This window comes from Taudactylus pleione, unplaced genomic scaffold, assembly GCF_031769625.1.
Source record: "Taudactylus pleione unplaced genomic scaffold, aTauple2 ptg000286l, whole genome shotgun sequence".
In the NCBI taxonomy this organism is placed as follows: domain Eukaryota; kingdom Metazoa; phylum Chordata; class Amphibia; order Anura; family Myobatrachidae; genus Taudactylus; species Taudactylus pleione.
The window spans coordinates 1,014,178-1,034,209 of NW_028284688.1; the positions used below are offsets into that span (position 1 = coordinate 1,014,178).

At 44.8% G+C, this 20,032-nt stretch overlaps 1 protein-coding gene across 1 annotated transcript in view; it reads right to left on the bottom strand.

Annotated features, from left to right (window-relative positions):
* PTH2R (parathyroid hormone 2 receptor) overlaps window positions 1–20,032 on the bottom strand; it is a 496,129-nt gene that overhangs the window by 196,019 nt on the left and 280,078 nt on the right. The window contains exon 6 of the mRNA XM_088482403.1: window positions 3,714–3,900. Coding sequence (XP_088338529.1) covers window positions 3,714–3,900 — 187 coding nt within the window. The remainder of the gene's footprint in view (window positions 1–3,713; window positions 3,901–20,032) is intronic.

Genomic DNA, 20,032 nt, shown 5'->3' on the forward strand with positions numbered 1-20,032 from the left:
TCACCGCCCAGAAACATCCGATACATTTATGACTCTGAAGTCCCTTTGTCATCCTGCGCATGCACAGAAAGTCATGTACACCGCAGGGGGAGCTGGGAGGGATTTCTCTCAGGGGGTGTCCTGAAAAAAGCCCATAGGCTTTTATTGGGTAAAGCCATCAAAAGATGATGTTACCTGCAGGGTCTAAGCAACGGAATGTGTCACATTTCTGGGCTTTGTACATATGATAAATGCAGTAAAACCCCCGTAAGTACAATTTTCGGAGGGTTTACCGCATTTCTGCCCTTAGTACATCCCACCCATAATAGATTTCAAACTTCCCATATTGACCTGGTTTCTAAACATAGAATAAAGTAAGAAGTGTTCTTAGGGGAATATATATTTTTATATACAGTGTGCCTGCTTTATGGTCACAAATCACGGCAATAACAGTTGCCAGGACAGGGGTTCCCGGCGATCAGTAAGAAGTAAAGTGATCACTTTTGCAATCACTTTACGCCTGGGTTTGGACCCCGGCACAACTACTGCTCATGTGCAACTATCAGTTTGTACATGGGTATGCGGTCACAATATCGAAAATGTCAGGAATCAAATCGTCGACACTTATGTCAACATTCAAAATGTCAACACAGCTGAAATCCTTATTGCAGCTAAAATAACCCATATTAACTTTATGCGTAGTGCAAATTTTCTTTATTATGCGCATTAATGGGTGACAAACCCCTGTTTCCCGGTCAGTGGCGTAAGTTCATCCCAGACGCCCAGAGGAAAGTTATAATTTGGTGCCCCCCCCTAAAAAAAGGGAAAATACCATGTATTGGTAGCCGTGATGGTACACTCCATGTACATATTTACAGCCCTAATGGGGTGAATATATTGTGGGCAATGGAGGAGGTGTCCCTTCAGTGCAGGCGCCTCCATGGTCTCCCATAGTTCTGCCCCTGTTCCCAGTAGTTGTATTTTCCTGAAAATACGCTCAATCGCGGCATAAATCTATTCAGTAAAACATTAAATTAAAGCAGGATACGGTAAGCATTCATTTGGATTTTTGTTCACACATCGGGAGGGTGCGAGTTCAATATAAAAATCCTAGCTTTGTAATTTTTAATCAAAATTAATTAGTATACCTGAGTGCGTAGGTTATGGAAGTAATATAGTAATTCACATGGGGTAGCACCAGTTCACAATGTGCATATATTTGAACATACTGTATAAATAATATACTAATCATTAGGGGTCTTCTTTCAATTATACAATAAAATGGAAATAAGATACATGATTACACTATGTAACAGCTTTTTTTGTCCTTGGGTAGTAAGTGCTGTTTCTTAATTGCTTATGTCTCAAAAGTACGAAAAATGGTATGTATTACCCTCAAACTTTGCTTTGTGACCAGGACATTTTATACTTTGAAATATTCCTATTTCAGATGAGAAAAGGGAGAATTTGCATTTTCTTTTACACAATGTGAGAAAAAAAAAATCTGCGTATGTATGTATGAATATTAACATGTAAAGTTGTACAAACATGACCACAAAAGTATTACTGTAGAAGTGAGTAGTTTTTCGATATTTACAGTATGATTGTACAGTATATCAGTTTCAAGGATCAGCCCCCAAATGTAGTATCCCATCATGTTGTCATTATACTGTCCTTGGTAACGGTGTTCAAACTGCATTATATCCTGTTGGAAGTGCTCGCCTTGCTCCTCCTAGTATGCTCTCATGTTCTTCTCGAATTTCTCAAGATGAACATCAAGAATATGGACTTCCTACACCCCGTTGTGCCGAAGTTCTTCCCCAAAGTCTCAACTAACTCCACATAGTTTTCGACCTTGTGATTGCCCAGGAAACCCTGAACCACTGTGATAAAACTGGTCCAAGCAGCTTCCTCTTTCTGAGCATTTTTGGGAACTCCTTGCGCTGCAGGATCTTCTTAATCTGTGGTCCCACAAAAACACCAAGTTTTGACCTTCACCTAAGACAGCTTAGGAAAGAAGTCTCAATGATACTTGACGGCTGCTGAATCCTTAACTAGAGCTCTAACAAATTGTTTCATAAGGCCCAACTTGATGTGTTGTGGAGGCATCAGCACCTTCCTGGAGTCCACCGGTGGCTCCCTCTTGACATTATTCATCCACACACAGAACTCGTCTGTTGTAGTGCGCCTTGGTGTCCCTGCTGTTCCAAAGGCAAAGAAAGCAGCGAATCTTAGTAGGGATGTGGCTGAATGCTCTGTCCTGGCGGTGGCTGTGGTATACATCCAGCTAATCCATAGTAAGCTAATCATTCCCAAAGACTCACGGCAATATGAAGCATCATTCGGTGGTACAGTCAGTGTTATTGGGCCCTATGGCAGAGTTGAATGCTCTGCAACCACACTGAAGTATCAGAAATGTCTTGGAAAATAAAAACATTTCAAAATATCTCTGGCGCGGTCACAATAGCATAGTTTATGGGGAATAATTGGCATTTTGTATACTCTTGGGGCAAAGGCAATTAGGAAATAACACTTCAAACACAAGAACAAACCAAAAAATAACATTTGTTACATATAAGGGTATTCAATATGGGTGCGATAACATCGTTTTTTGCGTTAATATCGCACTTTTTAACGTTTTTGCATTAATATCACTGGTTTTAGTTTTACACCATATTCAATTTCAAAAACTTATCGCAGTTTTAAAAAGTCTTTGATAAAAAACGGTGATAACTTTTCACCATTGAATAGGTGTCGAAAAAAAGTTCAGAATTGGGGTTTAGGGGTGCAGGCTTAAAAAAAATAGCCTGCACCCCTGAGACTGACATTTAAAAAAGAACTGTGTCAAAAAAAGTTAAAAAAAAAATAGGAACACCCCAAAAAATTAATTTAAAAAATGGGGTGCAAAAAAAAAAAATGGGAAAAAATTGTTGAACAATAGGGAAATAGGTTCAGGGCTATTCTGCATGTATGCGGCACGTGTTTTCTAGAATAGAATTATAGCGGCAGGTGCACAAATGCAGAATTTTAAAAAAATTACTTTAGGGACATCAAAATATGCTAGTACCCATTTTCATGTACCCCAAATTTGATGGGACCACTTAAAAAAACGAAAAAAATAACCTAAGTGCTCTTCTGTATCACTTCTTCAATGCTGCGGCTATTTAAAGCCCCGACTTTCAATTAAAGGCTAAAACGGGGGTACCCATAGTGTTCCCCATGTTTTTACAACTTTAGGGGGGTCTTACAATTATTTTAAGGAAAAATTTGTAACTTTACGCAAATCAAACTTCGTTTCCCGTTTTCGTTAATTTGATATTGAATACGGGGATAAGCGGCAGCGCGCACCATACCTTTACGCAGAAGAAAACTCCGATATGAAACGTTAACTTCGCCAGGGAAGTTAACCTTTCATATTGAATACCCCTCTTAGTGTCATTATTCGTATTTGTATACTTATTATTCTTATTAGGAAATAAATCACTTTGAGAATATTGTATTTAAGTATAATTAATAACAATATTTATTTTTTATACAGTAATATATTAAACAGTCTTTTTTGTTTAAAAAAATAATTTGATTTAATCATGAGACTATTTGGTTATATGCAATATTTGACATATATATATATATATATATATATATATACATACATATATATATATATATATATATATACTGCAAGTCATGCAAGTGTTAACATAAGACTCCTTAATCTCCTTTGATTGACTTACGTATTGCGATTTATCCAGTACAGGGGCCACCATGACGCTCCTAAGGTCCCCCAGGAGCATTGCATCTAATTCCTTCACTCCTATATGAGTGTGAACCACTCTGTCCTTAATGAATATGCTTGCAGCCCTCAGCATAAAGGAGACAAATAGATGCATGTGGATGTAGTTCCTGGTACAGTGTAATCTCCTGTGAAAATGTACATTTAGATTAGTACCCTTACACACCAGCTTGGTGACTTCCAAAAACCCTGACAGTAATGTCACCGAGGATGAGCCACAGAGGCAGCGTTCTGTCACCCAACAGACTGGTCAACTAGGAGCAAAAATCAATGACGATGGAAAACACACACTAATATGAAACTGGTAATTAAAATAGCATTTTCCTTTTCTTTAGCAACTGACTACAAGATGGCTGTTACACATTTGTTTTTCAAAGAGTATTTTTAATTAGATTTACAAAGTACACTACAGTAAAATGACTGGAGACGATAATTACACCTCCATTTTTTGGAACAGTTTGTGTATACTGTAAATATTTATATTATAATGATTAATTTGCCATTCTTGCTTCACCTTGATTAATAATATTAATTGGACTAAATTAATATAGTGCTTTATGTCTCAAAACAAAATAATACATGGGTACGTTTTGTGAAAAGGACACACTATTTTAAAGGGGAATGCTAGTTTTCTGTTTTGAAGAAAAAGGAGTCTCCTTTTCATTATGAGATGATAAAAGTCACCTGTATTTCCAAATGAACAACAGTTCCAATCAGAGGCGTCACAATGGGTGGTTACACCTAGTGTGGTACTTCCCAACACACCCTGAGTGTGCCATTTTGGGGGCGTGGTCACATGTCACCTCCCCGTTCTCCCATTTTGGGGGCGTGGTCACATGTCACCTCCCCGTCCTCCCATTTTGGGGGCGTGGTCACATGTCACCTCCCCATCCTCCCATCCCAAGCTGCAGCTCTGCTCAGTGACACCATCCGAGGGGATGACACCAATGTAACAGAGCAGCTCTGCTATTTTGGTGTTACCCCCTTGTATGGTGTCGCCTGCACCTCCCTAGTAACACCACAGTTTTAATGTCACTACAAAACTTAACAATGATTGTAAATGATTACCATTAATATACATTTAAACACAACTTTAAGGGGTTATCTCAAATATCACCTTACACTGGATCAGTATTGGCTTAATCTAGACAAAGATGTAAAAAAACACATTAGATTGTTCAACTATTGGATCTCTGAGCATTTTATCCAACATGTGGGGGGTCCATCTTGCAAAGATCTGATTGAATGAAAAACGCTCATCATGAATTCTGGCAGAATCAATGGCCCAGTGGAAATCACTGCCTGTCTGATTGTAAAATCAAGGGGACTATTTATCAAGCTGGTCAATCCCGAAAAAATGTTCACAAGATCCCTGCTATTTACCAAAACCTGGATGCCGGTGATAACATACACATCTCCCGTGTTCAGCTATCCAACACAGGATACAGCAGTCCCATTTTTTACTAATGGGGACTGTGCTTTACCCCAATTCCTCAGGCTCCGGAGCTTGCCTTCCAGTAATTAATGTCATCTTTAGATGTTGTCAGCTATTGTTACCTATAGGTTACAGTATAGCAACATTTTTCACCAAAAGGGGATTACTTGTACATAAAAGGCCAGGCACGCACAGTATGTACGTTTTTATTCTTTGCCAGGGTGGGCTCTTATTGGATCCCCTGCACCGGCATGAGAAGTTTGATAAACAGCTCCAGGACTGATACTTTTCAGGACACCCACTGGCACCAATGGTAAATAGGCTAACTTATAGTATGTTAAAAGCATATATAGAAAGGTAAAGTAGCAACCAATCAGCTTCTAGCTGTCATTTTACAGGCAGCTAGAAAAATAACAGTTAAAAACTGGGGTCCATTTACTAAGCAGTGTTATGAGACAGAGTGAAAAGTGATAAGGTACCAGCCAATCAGCTCCCACCTGCCATGTCACAGGCTGTGTTTGAAAAATGACAGTTAAAAGCTGATTGGCTGGCACCTTATCACTTTTCACTCTGTCTCCTAACACTACTTAGTACATAGACCCCATTATCTTTCTCCACTTTATTTAGTTCCAAGATTAGATAAATCTCCCACAAGATGTTTAAAATATATATAGTCCTCATATGCTTTTGCAGGTCCACCTTGAGCTGGGTAAGAGAATGTTCAAACAATTAACGTTTACAGGAGGGTGAGACACTTAGGGGGTCGAGTGTTTATAAACGTGAGAATTTATGAATTTATGATTGACAGCCAGAAAGAGAATGGAAGGTTTGTTTTTTGTTGGTGCCATTATCTCTATATCATATATATATATATATATATATATATATATATATATATATATATATATATATATATATAAGTCCTTCCAATGCCGTCCTGTTAATACTGTGAATATTATTTATTCATGACATTCTCACAATTCCCTGATGTTAGCAGTAGGTCAGCTCTGACATAACTGGTACAGTATGATACTATTAGGGGAGGGCTTATGTGGAGGCTCAAAGAATGGAACTGAAGATGGAGTTCGCTATAATAGACACAGCTACATAAAAACCCAAAGGAGCAAAGAGTAAATGTAATGACTGAAAACTAGGTATTCTATAATACATTATGATACTTTGATGCTTATATGGATGAAGAAAAACCTGGTTGTCATCCTAACAGTCACCTCTGCAATCACACAGCCAAGAGGGGTGGTGCAGACTTTTAGGGGGATATTTACTAAAGTGCAGGTTTTTTAAATTGGAGATGTTGCTCATAGCAACCAATCAGATTCTACTCATCATTTATCTAGCACCCTCTAGAAGATAATAGCTAGAATCTGATTGGTTGCTATGGGCAACATCTCCTCTTCTAAAAACTCTCACTTTAGTAAATATACCGCTTACTATCAATGGCACTAATAACAAGGTTTCCTTAATTCATTGTTTCCAATCCAAGGCAACAGCTCTGGAAGATAAAGGCAGGCTAATGTAACAGGCTGACAATGTATCTAAATGTATCTGTTTGTCATTAGTATTTCTGCATTTAATGTCATTGTCAGCGACATACAAGGGCTATTTCTTTTTTTTATATAATTGTTCTGTCCTCATCTGCTCCCTCTGCCCTAAACTCCTATTATTATAAACCCTGTACCCAATATGGTTTTTATACTATTTCACAAGCCATAGCTGTTCCCAGCTGTATCAAACTCTTGAGCATTTCCTTTATAGATTGGGGTCCCCAGGGCTCAGTGGGTGATCTCCTTTCTGCTCTCTCTGCAATTCATCATCATTTCCCTCCTCCCATAGGCTTCCACCCTTCTACCTGTACCTGCACCATAGCCTCTGCAATGATTATCTCCTCGTGTGCCTACCTTTCCCTAACAGTGACAATACGTGATATCTACATCGCTGGGATTGTACCATCACTCCCATTTCACAAGTGACATGGTCTATGATTATGTATAAAATACTAAGGGCTCTATTTACTACAATCCGCATTTGTAATGCAGATTGTAGTGTGATATTATCGACTGAATTCGCATTGTGTATTCAGGCAACATCACAGGGATTTACTACAAATCCCTTGTAGGGACAGAGCTTGCGAGAAAGCTCTGTCCCTGCGAATCCCCTCCGCACACTAGTCACGGTATTTTCGGAAAAAATACTGTGACTAGTGCCCCGCGCATGCGCCGACTGACTGTCGCTGCTACATCCCCAGCGCTAAGCCCTGCCCGTGACACAAAGCCCCACCCCCATGATCGCGCCCCCCCCCATCTCCCCCTCCCTTAATAGCACTTACCTGCAGTCATTGGTGCTCCGGTGATGTCTTCCATGCCTCCGGTCAGCTAATATCCCATATTGCACTAGGACCTGATCACCTGGTGACCGGGCCGCAGTGCAGCATGGGAGACCAGCTGAACAGAGGGGAGTCATCACCGCAGCCACGACCACTATTTTTTTTTTGCAGTGTATCAGCTTGCGGTCTGTTTAGACCACACAGCTGATAACTGGGACCGGCTTCGGCTCTGCCCTACCTTTTAAAGCAGAGGTGGAGCCCGGTAACCGGGGGAGACCCTCGATAACGCCACCTAAAAGTGGCGTTATTGCCACAGGGCTTGCCCCAGTATTTTTTTACAATTTATTTTTAGTAACTTTGGTCAGATCACATTTCCCATTACAATTATGGTGCAGATGTGGAGGGTTAGGAATAACATAGGGTGCATGTGCTGCAGATGAGGAGGGCTAGGTATAACATAGGGTGCATGTGCTGCAGATGAGCAGGGCTAGGTATAACATAAGGTGCATGTGCTGCAGAGGAGGAGGGCTAGGTATAACATAAGATGCATGTGCTGCAGATGAGGAGGGCTAGGTATAACATAAGATGCATGTGCTGCAGATGAGGAGGGCTAGGTATAACATAAGGTGCATGTGCTGCAGATGAGGAGGGCTAGGTATAACATAAGGTGCATGTGATGCAGATGAGGAGGGCTAGGTATAACATAAGGTGCATGTGCTGTAGGTGAGGAGGGCTAGGTATAACATAAGGTGCATGTGCTTGCAGATGAGGAGGGCTAGGTATAACATAAGGTGCATGTGCTGCAGGTGAGGAGGGCTAGGTAGAGGAGGGCTAGGTATAACATAAGGTGCATGTGCTGCAGATGAGGAGGGCTAGGTATAACATAAGGTGAATGTGATGCAGATGAGGAGGGCTAGGTATAACATAAGGTGCATGTGCTGCAGATGAGGAGGGCTAGGTATGACATAAGGTGCATGTGCTGCAGATGAGGAGGGCTAGGTATGACATAAGGTGCATGTGCTGCAGATGAGGAGGGCTAGGTATAACATAAGGTGAATGTGCTGCAGATGAGGAGGGATAGGTATAACATAAGATGCATGTGCTGCAGATAAGGAGGGCTAGGTATAACATAAGGTGAATGTGCTGCAGATGAGGAGGGCTAGGTATAACATAAGTTACATGTACTGCAGATGAGGAGGGCTAGGTATAACATAGGGTGCATGTGATGCAGATGAGGAGGGCTAGGTATAACATAGGGTGCATGTGCTACAGATGAGGAGGGCTAGGTATATCATAAGGTGCATGTGCAGCAGATGAGGAGGGCTAGGTATAACATAAGGTGCATGTGCTGCAGATGAGGAGAGCTAGGTATAACATAAGGTGCATGAGCTGCAGATGAGGAGGGCTAGGTATAACATAAGGTGCATGTATTGCAGATGAGGAGGGCTAGGTATAGCATAAGGTGCATGTGATGCAGATGAGGAGGGCTAGGTATAACATAAGGTGCATGTGATGCAGATGAGGAGGGCTAGGTGTAACATAAGGTGCATGTGCTGCAGATGAGGAGGGCTAGCTATAACATAAGGTGCATGTGCTGCAGATGAGGAGGGCTAGGTATAACATAAGGTGCATGTGCTGCAGATGAAGAGGGCTAGGTATAACATATGGTGCATGTGCTGCAGATGAGGAGGGCTACGTATAACATATGGTGCATGTGCTGCAGATGAGGAGGGCTAGGTATAACATAAGGTGCATGTGCTGCAGATGAGGAGGGCTAGGTATAACATATGGTGCATGTGCTGCAGATGAGGAGGGCTAGGTATAACATAAGGTGCATGTGCTGCAGATGAGGAGGGCTAGGTATAACATGAGGTGCATGTGCTGCAGATGAGGAGCGCTATGTATAACATAGGGTGCATGTGCTGCAGATGAGGAGGGCTATGTATAACATAAGGTGCATGTGCTGCAGTTGAGGAGGGCTAGGTATAACATAAGGTGCATGTGCTGCAGATGAGGAGAGCTAGGTATAACATAAGGTGCATGTGATGCAGATGAGGAGCGCAAGGTATAACATAGGGTGCATGTGCTGCAGATGAGGAGGGCTAGGTATAACATAAGGTGCATGTACTGCAGATGAGGAGGGCTAGGTATAACATAAGGTGCATGTGCTGCAGGTGAGAAGGGCTAGTTATAACATAAGGTGCATGTGCTGCAGATGAGAAGGGCTAGGTATAACATAAGGTGCATGTGCTGCAGATGAGGAGGGCTAGGTATAACATAAGGTGCATGTGCTGCAGATGAGGAGGGCTAGGTATAACATAAGGTGCATGTGCTGCAGTTGAGGAGGGCTAGGTATAACAGAAGGTGCATGTGCTGCAGTTGAGGAGGGCTAGGTATAACATAAGGTGCATGTGCTGCAGATGAGGAGGGCTAGGTATAACATAAGGTGCATGTGATGCAGATGAGGAGCACTAGGTATAACATAGGGTGCATGTGCTGCAGATGAGGATGGCTAGGTATAACATAAGGTGCATTTGTTGCAGATGAGGAGGGCTACGTATAACATAGGGTGCATGTGCTGCAGGTGAGGAGCGCTAGGTATAACATAAGGTGCATGTGCTGCAGATGAGGAGGGCTAGGTATAACATAAGGTGCATGTGCTGCAGATGAGGAGGGCTAGGTATAACATAAGGTGCATGTGCTGCAGAGGAGGAGGGCTAGGTATAACATAAGGTGCATGTGCTGCAGAGGAGGAGGGCTAGGTATAACATAAGGTGCATGTGCTGCAGGTGAGGAGGGCTAGGTATAACATAAGGTGCATGTGCTGCAGATGAGGAGGGCTAGGTATGACATAAGGTGCATGTGCTGCAGATGAGGAGGGCTAGGTATAACATAAGGTGCATGTGCTGTAGGTGAGGTTGGCTAGGTATGACATAAAGTGCATGTGCTGCAGATGAGGAGGGCTAGGTATAACATAAGGTGCATGTGCTGCAGATGAGGAGGGCTAGGTATAACATAAGGTGCATGTGCTGCAGATGAGGAGGGCTAGGTATAACATAAGCTGAATGTGCTGCAGATGAGGAGGGCTAGGTATAACATAAGGTGCATGTGCTGCAGATGAGGAGGGCTAGGTATAACATAAGGTGCATGTGCTGCAGATGAGGAGGGCTAGGTATAACATAAGGTGCATGTGCTGCAGATGAGAAGGGCTAGGTATAACATAAGGTGCATGTGCTGCAGATGAGGAGGGCTAGGTATAACATAGGATGCATGTACTGCAGATGAGGATGGCTAGGTATAACAAAAGTTACATGTACTGCAGATGAGGATGGCTAGGTATAACAAAAGTTACATGTACTGCAGATGAGGAGGGCTAGGTATAACATAGGGTGCATGTGCTGCAGATGAGGAGGGCTAGGAATAACATAAGGTGCATGTGCTGCAGATGAGGAGGGATAGGTATAACATATGGTGCATGTGCTGCAGATGAGGAGGGCTAGGTATAACATAAGGTGCATGTGCTGCAGATGAGGAGGGCTAGGTATAACATAAGGTGCATGTGCTGCAGATGAGGAGGGCTAGGTATAACATAAGGTGCATGTGCTGCAGATGAGGAGGGCTAGGTATAACATAAGGTGCATGTGCTGCAGATGAGGAGGGCTAGGTATAACATAAGGTGCATGTGCTGCAGTTGAGGAGGGCTAGGTATAGCATAAGGTGCATGTGATGCAGATGAGAAGGGCTAGGTATAACATAAGGTGCATGTGCTGCAGATGAGAAGGGCTAGGTATGACATAAGGTGCATGTGCTGCAGATGAGGAGGGCTAGGTATGACATAAGGTGCATCTGCAGCAGATGAGGAGGGCTAGGTATAACATAAGGTGCATGTGCTGCAGATGAGAAGGGCTAGGTATAACATAAGGTGCATGTGCTGCAGATGAGAAGGGCTAGGTATAACATAAGGTGCATGTGCTGCAGATGAGGAGGGCTAGGTATAACATAAGGTGCATGTGCTGCAGATGAGGAGGGCTAGGTATAACATGAGGTGCATGTGCTGCAGATGAGGAGCGCTATGTATAACATAGGGTGCATGTGCTGCAGATGAGGAGGGCTAGGTATAACATAAGGTGCATGTGCTGCAGTTGAGGAGGGCTAGGTATAACATAAGGTGCATGTGCTGCAGATGAGGAGGGCTAGGTATAACATAAGGTGCATGTGCTGCAGTTGAGGAGGACTAGGTATAAAATAAGGTGCATGTGCTGCAGATGAGGAGGGCTAGGTATAACATAAGGTGCATGTGATGCAGATGAGGAGCACTAGGTATAACAGGGTGCATGTGTTGCAGATGAGGAGGGCTAGGTATAACATAAGGTGCATGTGCTGCAGATGAGGAGGGCTACGTATAACATAAGGTGCATGTGCTGCAGGTGAGAAGGGCTAGTTATAACATAAGGTGCATGTGCTGCAGATGAGAAGGGCTAGGTATAACATAAGGTGCATGTGCTGCAGATGAGGAGGGCTAGGTATAACATAAGGTGCATGTGCTGCAGATGAGGAGGGCTAGGTATAACATAAGGTGCATGTGATGCAGATGAGGAGCACTAGGTATAACAGGGTGCATGTGCTGCAGATGAGGAGGGCTAGGTATAACATAAGGTGCATGTACTGCAGATGAGGAGGGCTAGGTATAACATAAGGTGCATGTGCTGCAGGTGAGAAGGGCTAGTTATAACATAAGGTGCATGTGCTGCAGATGAGAAGGGCTAGGTATAACATAAGGTGCATGTGCTGCAGATGAGGAGGGCTAGGTATAACATAAGGTGCATGTGCTGCAGATGAGGAGGGCTAGGTATAACATAAGGTGCATGTGCTGCAGTTGAGGAGGGCTAGGTATAACATAAGGTGCATGTGCTGCAGTTGAGGAGGGCTAGGTATAACATAAGGTGCATGTGCTGCAGATGAGGAGGGCTAGGTATAACATAAGGTGCATGTGATGCAGATGAGGAGCACTAGGTATAACATAGGGTGCATGTGCTGCAGATGAGGATGGCTAGGTATAACATAAGGTGCATTTGTTGCAGATGAGGAGGGCTACGTATAACATAGGGTGCATGTGCTGCAGGTGAGGAGCGCTAGGTATAACATAAGGTGCATGTGCTGCAGATGAGGAGGGCTAGGTATAACATAAGGTGCATGTGCTGCAGATGAGGAGGGCTAGGTATAACATAAGGTGCATGTGCTGCAGAGGAGGAGGGCTAGGTATAACATAAGGTGCATGTGCTGCAGAGGAGGAGGGCTAGGTATAACATAAGGTGCATGTGCTGCAGGTGAGGAGGGCTAGGTATAACATAAGGTGCATGTGCTGCAGATGAGGAGGGCTAGGTATGACATAAGGTGCATGTGCTGCAGATGAGGAGGGCTAGGTATAACATAAGGTGCATGTGCTGTAGGTGAGGAGGGCTAGGTATGACATAAGCTGAATGTGCTGCAGATGAGGAGGGCTAGGTATAACATAAGGTGCATGTGCTGCAGATGAGGAGGGCTAGGTATAACATAAGGTGCATGTGCTGCAGATGAGGAGGGCTAGGTATAACATAAGGTGCATGTGCTGCAGATGAGAAGGGCTAGGTATAACATAAGGTGCATGTGCTGCAGATGAGGAGGGCTAGGTATAACATAGGATGCATGTACTGCAGATGAGGATGGCTAGGTATAACAAAAGTTACATGTACTGCAGATGAGGATGGCTAGGTATAACAAAAGTTACATGTACTGCAGATGAGGAGGGCTAGGTATAACATAGGGTGCATGTGCTGCAGATGAGGAGGGCTAGGAATAACATAAGGTGCATGTGCTGCAGATGAGGAGGGATAGGTATAACATATGGTGCATGTGCTGCAGATGAGGAGGGCTAGGTATAACATAAGGTGCATGTGCTGCAGATGAGGAGGGCTAGGTATAACATAAGGTGCATGTGCTGCAGATGAGGAGGGCTAGGTATAACATAAGGTGCATGTGCTGCAGATGAGGAGGGCTAGGTATAACATAAGGTGCATGTGCTGCAGATGAGGAGGGCTAGGTATAACATAAGGTGCATGTGCTGCAGTTGAGGAGGGCTAGGTATAGCATAAGGTGCATGTGATGCAGATGAGAAGGGCTAGGTATAACATAAGGTGCATGTGCTGCAGATGAGAAGGGCTAGGTATGACATAAGGTGCATGTGCTGCAGATGAGGAGGGCTAGGTATGACATAAGGTGCATCTGCAGCAGATGAGGAGGGCTAGGTATAACATAAGGTGCATGTGCTGCAGATGAGAAGGGCTAGGTATAACATAAGGTGCATGTGCTGCAGATGAGAAGGGCTAGGTATAACATAAGGTGCATGTGCTGCAGATGAGGAGGGCTAGGTATAACATAAGGTGCATGTGCTGCAGATGAGGAGGGCTAGGTATAACATGAGGTGCATGTGCTGCAGATGAGGAGCGCTATGTATAACATAGGGTGCATGTGCTGCAGATGAGGAGGGCTAGGTATAACATAAGGTGCATGTGCTGCAGTTGAGGAGGGCTAGGTATAACATAAGGTGCATGTGCTGCAGATGAGGAGGGCTAGGTATAACATAAGGTGCATGTGCTGCAGTTGAGGAGGACTAGGTATAACATAAGGTGCATGTGCTGCAGATGAGGAGGGCTAGGTATAACATAAGGTGCATGTGATGCAGATGAGGAGCACTAGGTATAACAGGGTGCATGTGTTGCAGATGAGGAGGGCTAGGTATAACATAAGGTGCATGTGCTGCAGATGAGGAGGGCTACGTATAACATAGGGTGCATGTGCTGCAGGTGAAGAGCGCTAGGTATAACATAAGGTGCATGTGCTGCAGAGGAGGAGGGCTACGTATAACATAAGGTGCATGTGATGCAGATGAGGAGGGCTAGGTATAATATAAGGTGCATGTGCTGCAGAGGAGAAGGGCTAGGTATAACATAAGGTGCATGTGCTGCAGGTGAGGAGGGCTAGGTATAACATAAGGTGCATGTGCTGCAGATGAGGAGGGCTAGGTATAACATAAGGTGCATGTGCTGCAGATGAGGAGGGCTAGGTATAACATGAGGTGCATGTGCTGCAGATGAGGAGCGCTATGTATAACATAGGGTGCATGTGCTGCAGATGAGGAGGGCTAGGTAACATAAGGTGCATGTGCTGCAGTTGAGGAGGGCTAGGTATAACATAAGGTGCATGTGCTGCAGATGAGGAGGGCTAGGTATAACATAAGGTGCATGTGCTGCAGTTGAGGAGGGCTAGGTATAACATAAGGTGCATGTGCTGCAGATGAGGAGGGCTAGGTATAACATAAGGTGCATGTGCTGCAGATGAGGAGGGCTAGGTATAACATGAGGTGCATGTGCTGCAGATGAGGAGCGCTATGTATAACATAGGGTGCATGTGCTGCAGATGAGGAGGGCTAGGTAACATAAGGTGCATGTGCTGCAGTTGAGGAGGGCTAGGTATAACATAAGGTGCATGTGCTGCAGATGAGGAGGGCTAGGTATAAAATAAGGTGCATGTGCTGCAGTTGAGGAGGGCTAGGTATAACATAAGGTGCATGTGCTGCAGATGAGGAGGGCTAGGTATAACATAAGGTGCATGTGCTGCAGATGAGGAGGGCTAGGTATAACATAAGGTGCATGTGTTGCAGATGAGGAGGGCTACGTATAACATAGGGTGCATGTGCTGCAGATGAGGAGCGCTATGTATAACATAGGGTGCATGTGCTGCAGATGAGGAGGGCTAGGTATAACATAAGGTGCATGTGCTGCAGATGAGGAGGGCTAGGTATAACATAAGGTGCACGTGCTGCAGATGAGGAGGGCTACGTATAACATAGGGTGCATGTGCTGCAGGTGAGGAGCGCTAGGTATAACATAAGGTGCATGTGCTGCAGAGGAGGAGGGCTACGTATAACATAAGGTGCATGTGATGCAGATGAGGAGGGCTAGGTATAATATAAGGTGCATGTGCTGCAGAGGAGGAGGGCTAGGTATAACATAAGGTGCATGTGCTGCAGGTGAGGAGGGCTAGGTATAACATAAGGTGCATGTGCTGTAGATGAGGAGGGCTAGGTATAACATAAGGTGCATGTGCTGCAGATGAGGAGGGCTAGGTATAACATGAGGTGCATGTGCTGCAGATGAGGAGCGCTATGTATAACATAGGGTGCATGTGCTGCAGATGAGGAGGGCTAGGTATAACATAAGGTGCATGTGCTGCAGTTGAGGAGGGCTAGGTATAACATAAGGTGCATGTGCTGCAGATGAGGAGGGCTAGGTATAACATAAGGTACATGTGCTGCAGTTGAGGAGGGCTAGGTATAACATAAGGTGCATGTGCTGCAGATGAGGAGGGCTAGGTATAACATAAGGTGCATGTGATGCAGATGAGGAGCACTAGGTATAACATAGGGAGCATGTGCTGCAGATGAGGAGGGCTACGTATAACATAAGGTGCATGTGATGCAGATGAGGAGGGCTAGGTATAACATAAGGTGCATGTGCTGCAGAGGAGGAGGGCTAGGTATAACATAAGGTGCATGTGCTGCAGGTGAGGAGGGCTAGGTATAACATAAGGTGCATGTGCTGCAGATGAGGAGGGCTAGGTATGACATAAGGTGCATGTGCTGCAGATGAGGAGGGCTAGGTATAACATAAGGTGCATGTGCTGCAGATGAGGAGGGCTAGGTATAACATAAGGTGCATGTGCTGCAGATGAGGAGGGCTAGGTATAATATAAGGTGCATGTGCTGCAGATGAGGAGGGCTAGGTATAACATAAGGTGCATATGCTGCAGATGAGGAGGGCTAGGTATAACATAAGGTGCATGTGCTGCAGTTGAGGAGGGCTAGGTATAGCATAAGGTGCATGTGATGCAGATGAGGAGGGCTAGGTATGACATAAGGTGCATGTGCTGCAGATGAGAAGGGCTAGGTATGACATAAGGTGCATGTGCTGCAGATGAGGAGGGCTAGGTATGACATAAGGTGCATGTGCAGCAGATGAGGAGGGCTAGGTATGACATAAGGTGCATGTGCTGCAGATGAAGAGGGCTAGGTATAACATAAGGTGCATGTGCTGCAGATGAGAAGGGCTAGGTATAACATAAGGTGCATGTGCTGCAGATGAGAAGGGCTAGGTATAACATAAGGTGCATGTGCTGCAGATGAGGAGGGCTAGGTATAACATAAGGTGCATGTGCTGCAGATGAGGAGGGCTAGGTATAACATGATGTGCATGTGCAGCAGATGAGGAGCGCTATGTATAACATAGGGTGCATGTGCTGCAGATGAGGAGGGCTAGGTATAACATAAGGTGCATGTGCTGCAGTTGAGGAGGGCTAGGTATAACATAAGGTGCATGTGCTGCAGATGAGGAGGGCTATGTATAACATAAGGTGCATGTGCTGCAGTTGAGGAGGGCTAGGTATAACATAAGGTGCATGTGCTGCAGATGAGGAGGGCTAGGTATAACATAAGGTGCATGTGATGCAGATGAGGAGCGCTAGGTATAACAGGGTGCATGTGCTGCAGATGAGGAGGGCTAGGTATAACATAAGGTGCATGTGCTGCAGATGAGGAGGGCTACGTATAACATAGGGTGCATGTGCTGCAGGTGAGGAGCGCTAGGTATAACATAAGGTGCATGTGCTGCAGAAGAGGAGGGCTACGTATAACATAAGGTGCATGTGATGCAGTTGAGGAGGGCTAGGTATAACATAAGGTGCATGTGCTGCAGAGGAGGAGGGCTAGGTATAACATAAGGTGCATGTGCTGTAGGTGAGGAGGGCTAGGTATGACATAAGGTGCATGTGCTGCAGATGAGGAGGGCTAGGTATAACATAAGGTGCATGTGCTGCAGATGAGGAGGGCTAGGTATAACATAAGGTGCATGTGCTGCAGATGAGGAGGGCTAGGTATAACATAAGGTGCATGTGCTGCAGATGAGGAGGGCTAGGTATAACATAAGGTGCATGTGCTGCAGAGGAGGAGGGCTAGGTATAACATAAGGTGCATGTGCTGCAGATGAGGAGGGCTAGGTATAACATAAGGTGCATGTGCTGCAGATGAGGAGAGCTAGGTATAACATAAGGTGCATGTGCTGCAGATGAGGAGGGCTAGGTATAACATAAGGTGCATGTGCTGCAGATGAGGAGGGCTAGGTATAACATAAGGTGCATGTGATGCAGATGAGGAGGGCTAGGTATAACATAAGGTGCATGTGCTGCAGATGAGGAGGGCTAGGTATAACATAAGGTGCATGTGCTGCAGATGAGGAAGGCTAGGTATAACATAAGGTGCATGAGCTGCAGACGAGGAGGGCTAGGTATGACAAAAGGTGCATGTGCTGCAGATGAGGAGGGCTAGGTAAAACATAAGGTACATGTGCTGCAGATGAGGAGGGCTAGGTATAACATAAGGTGCATGTGCTGCAGATGAGGAGGGCTAGGTATAACATAAGGTGCATGTGCTGCAGATGAGGAGGGCTAGGTATAACATATGGTGCATGTGCTGCAGATAAGGAGTGCTAGGTATAACATAAGGTGCATGTGCTGCAGATGAGGAGGGCTAAGTATAACATAAGGTGCATGTGCTGCAGATGAGGAGGGCTAGGTATAACATAAGGTGCATGTGCTGCAGATGAGGAGGGCTAGGTATAACATAAGGTGCATGTGCTGCAGATGAGGAGGGCTAGGTATAACATAAGATGCATGTGCTGCAGATGAGGAGAGCTAGGTATAACATAAGGTGCATGTTCTGCAGATGAGGAGGGCTAGGTATAACATAAGGTGCATGTGCTGCAGATGAGGAGGGCTAGGTATAACATATGGTGCATGTGCTGCAGATGAGGAGGGCTAGGTATAACATAAGGTGCATGTGCTGCAGTTGAGTAAGGCTAGGTATAACATAAGGTGCATGTGCTGCAGACAAGGAGGGCTAGGTATAACATAAGGTACATGTGCTGCAGACTTGGAAGGCTAGGTATAACATAAGATGCATGTGCTGCAGATGAGGAGGGCTAGGTATAACATACGGTGCATGTGCTGCAGATGAGGAGGGCTAGGTATAACATACGGTGCATGTGCTGCAGATGAGGAGGGCTAAGTATAACATACGGTGCATGTTCTACAGATGAGGAGGGCTAGGTATAACATAAGGTGCATGTGCTGCAGATGAGGAGGGCTAGGTATAACATAAGGTGCATGTGCTGCAGATGAGGAGGGCTTGGTATAACATAAGGTGCATGTGCTGCAGATGAGGAGGGCTAGGTATAACATAAGGTGCATGTTCTGCAGATGAGGAGGGCTAGGTATAACATAAGGTGCATGTGCTGCAGAAGAGGAGGGCTAGGTATAACATAGGGTGCATGTGCTGCAGATGAGAAAGGATAGATATAACATAAGGTGCATGTGCTGTAGATGAGGAAGGCTAGATATAACATAAGGTGCATTTGCTGCAGATGAGGAGGGCTAGGTATAACATAAGGTGCATGTGCTGCAGATGAGGAGAGCTAGGTATAACATAAGGTGCATGTGATGCAGATGAGGAGGGCTAGGTATAACTTAAGGTGCATGTGCTGCAGATGAGGAGGGCTAGGTATAACATAAGGTGCATGTGCTGCAGATGAGGTGGGCTAGGTATGACATAAGGTGCATGTGATGCAGATGAGGAAGGCTAGGTATAACATAAGGTGCATGTGCTGCAGATGAGGAGGGCTAGGTATGACAAAAGGTGCATGTGCTGCAGATGAGGAGGGCTAGGTATAACATAAGGTACATGTGCTGCAGATGAGGAGGGCTAGGTATAACATAAGGTGCATGTGCTGCAGATGAGGAGGGCTAGGTATAACATAAGGTGCATGTGCTGCAGATGAGGAGGGCTAGGTATAACATATGGTGCATGTGCTGCAGATGAGGGGGGCTAGGTATAACATAAGGTGCATGTGCTGCAGATGAGGAGGGCTAGGTATAACATAAGGTGCATGTGCTGCAGATGAGGAGGGCTAGGTATAACATAAGGTGTATGTGCTGCAGATGAGGTGGGCTAGGTATAACATAAGGTGCATGTGCTGCAGATGAGGAGGGCTAGGTATAACATAATGTGTATGTGCTACAGATGAGGAGAGCTAGGTATAACATATGGTGCATGTGCTGCAGATGAGGAGGGCTAGGTATAACATAAGGTGTATGTGCTACAGATGAGGAGAGCTAGGTATAACATATGGTGCATGTGCTTCAGATGAGGAGTACTAGGTATGACATAAGGTGTATGTGCTACAGATGAGGAGGGCTAGGTATAACATAAGGTGTATGTGCTACAGATGAGGAGGGCTAGGTATAACATATGGTGCATGTGCTGCAGATGAGGAGGGCAAGGTATAACATAAGGTGCATGTGCTGCAGATGAGGAGGGCTAGGTATAACATAAGGTGCA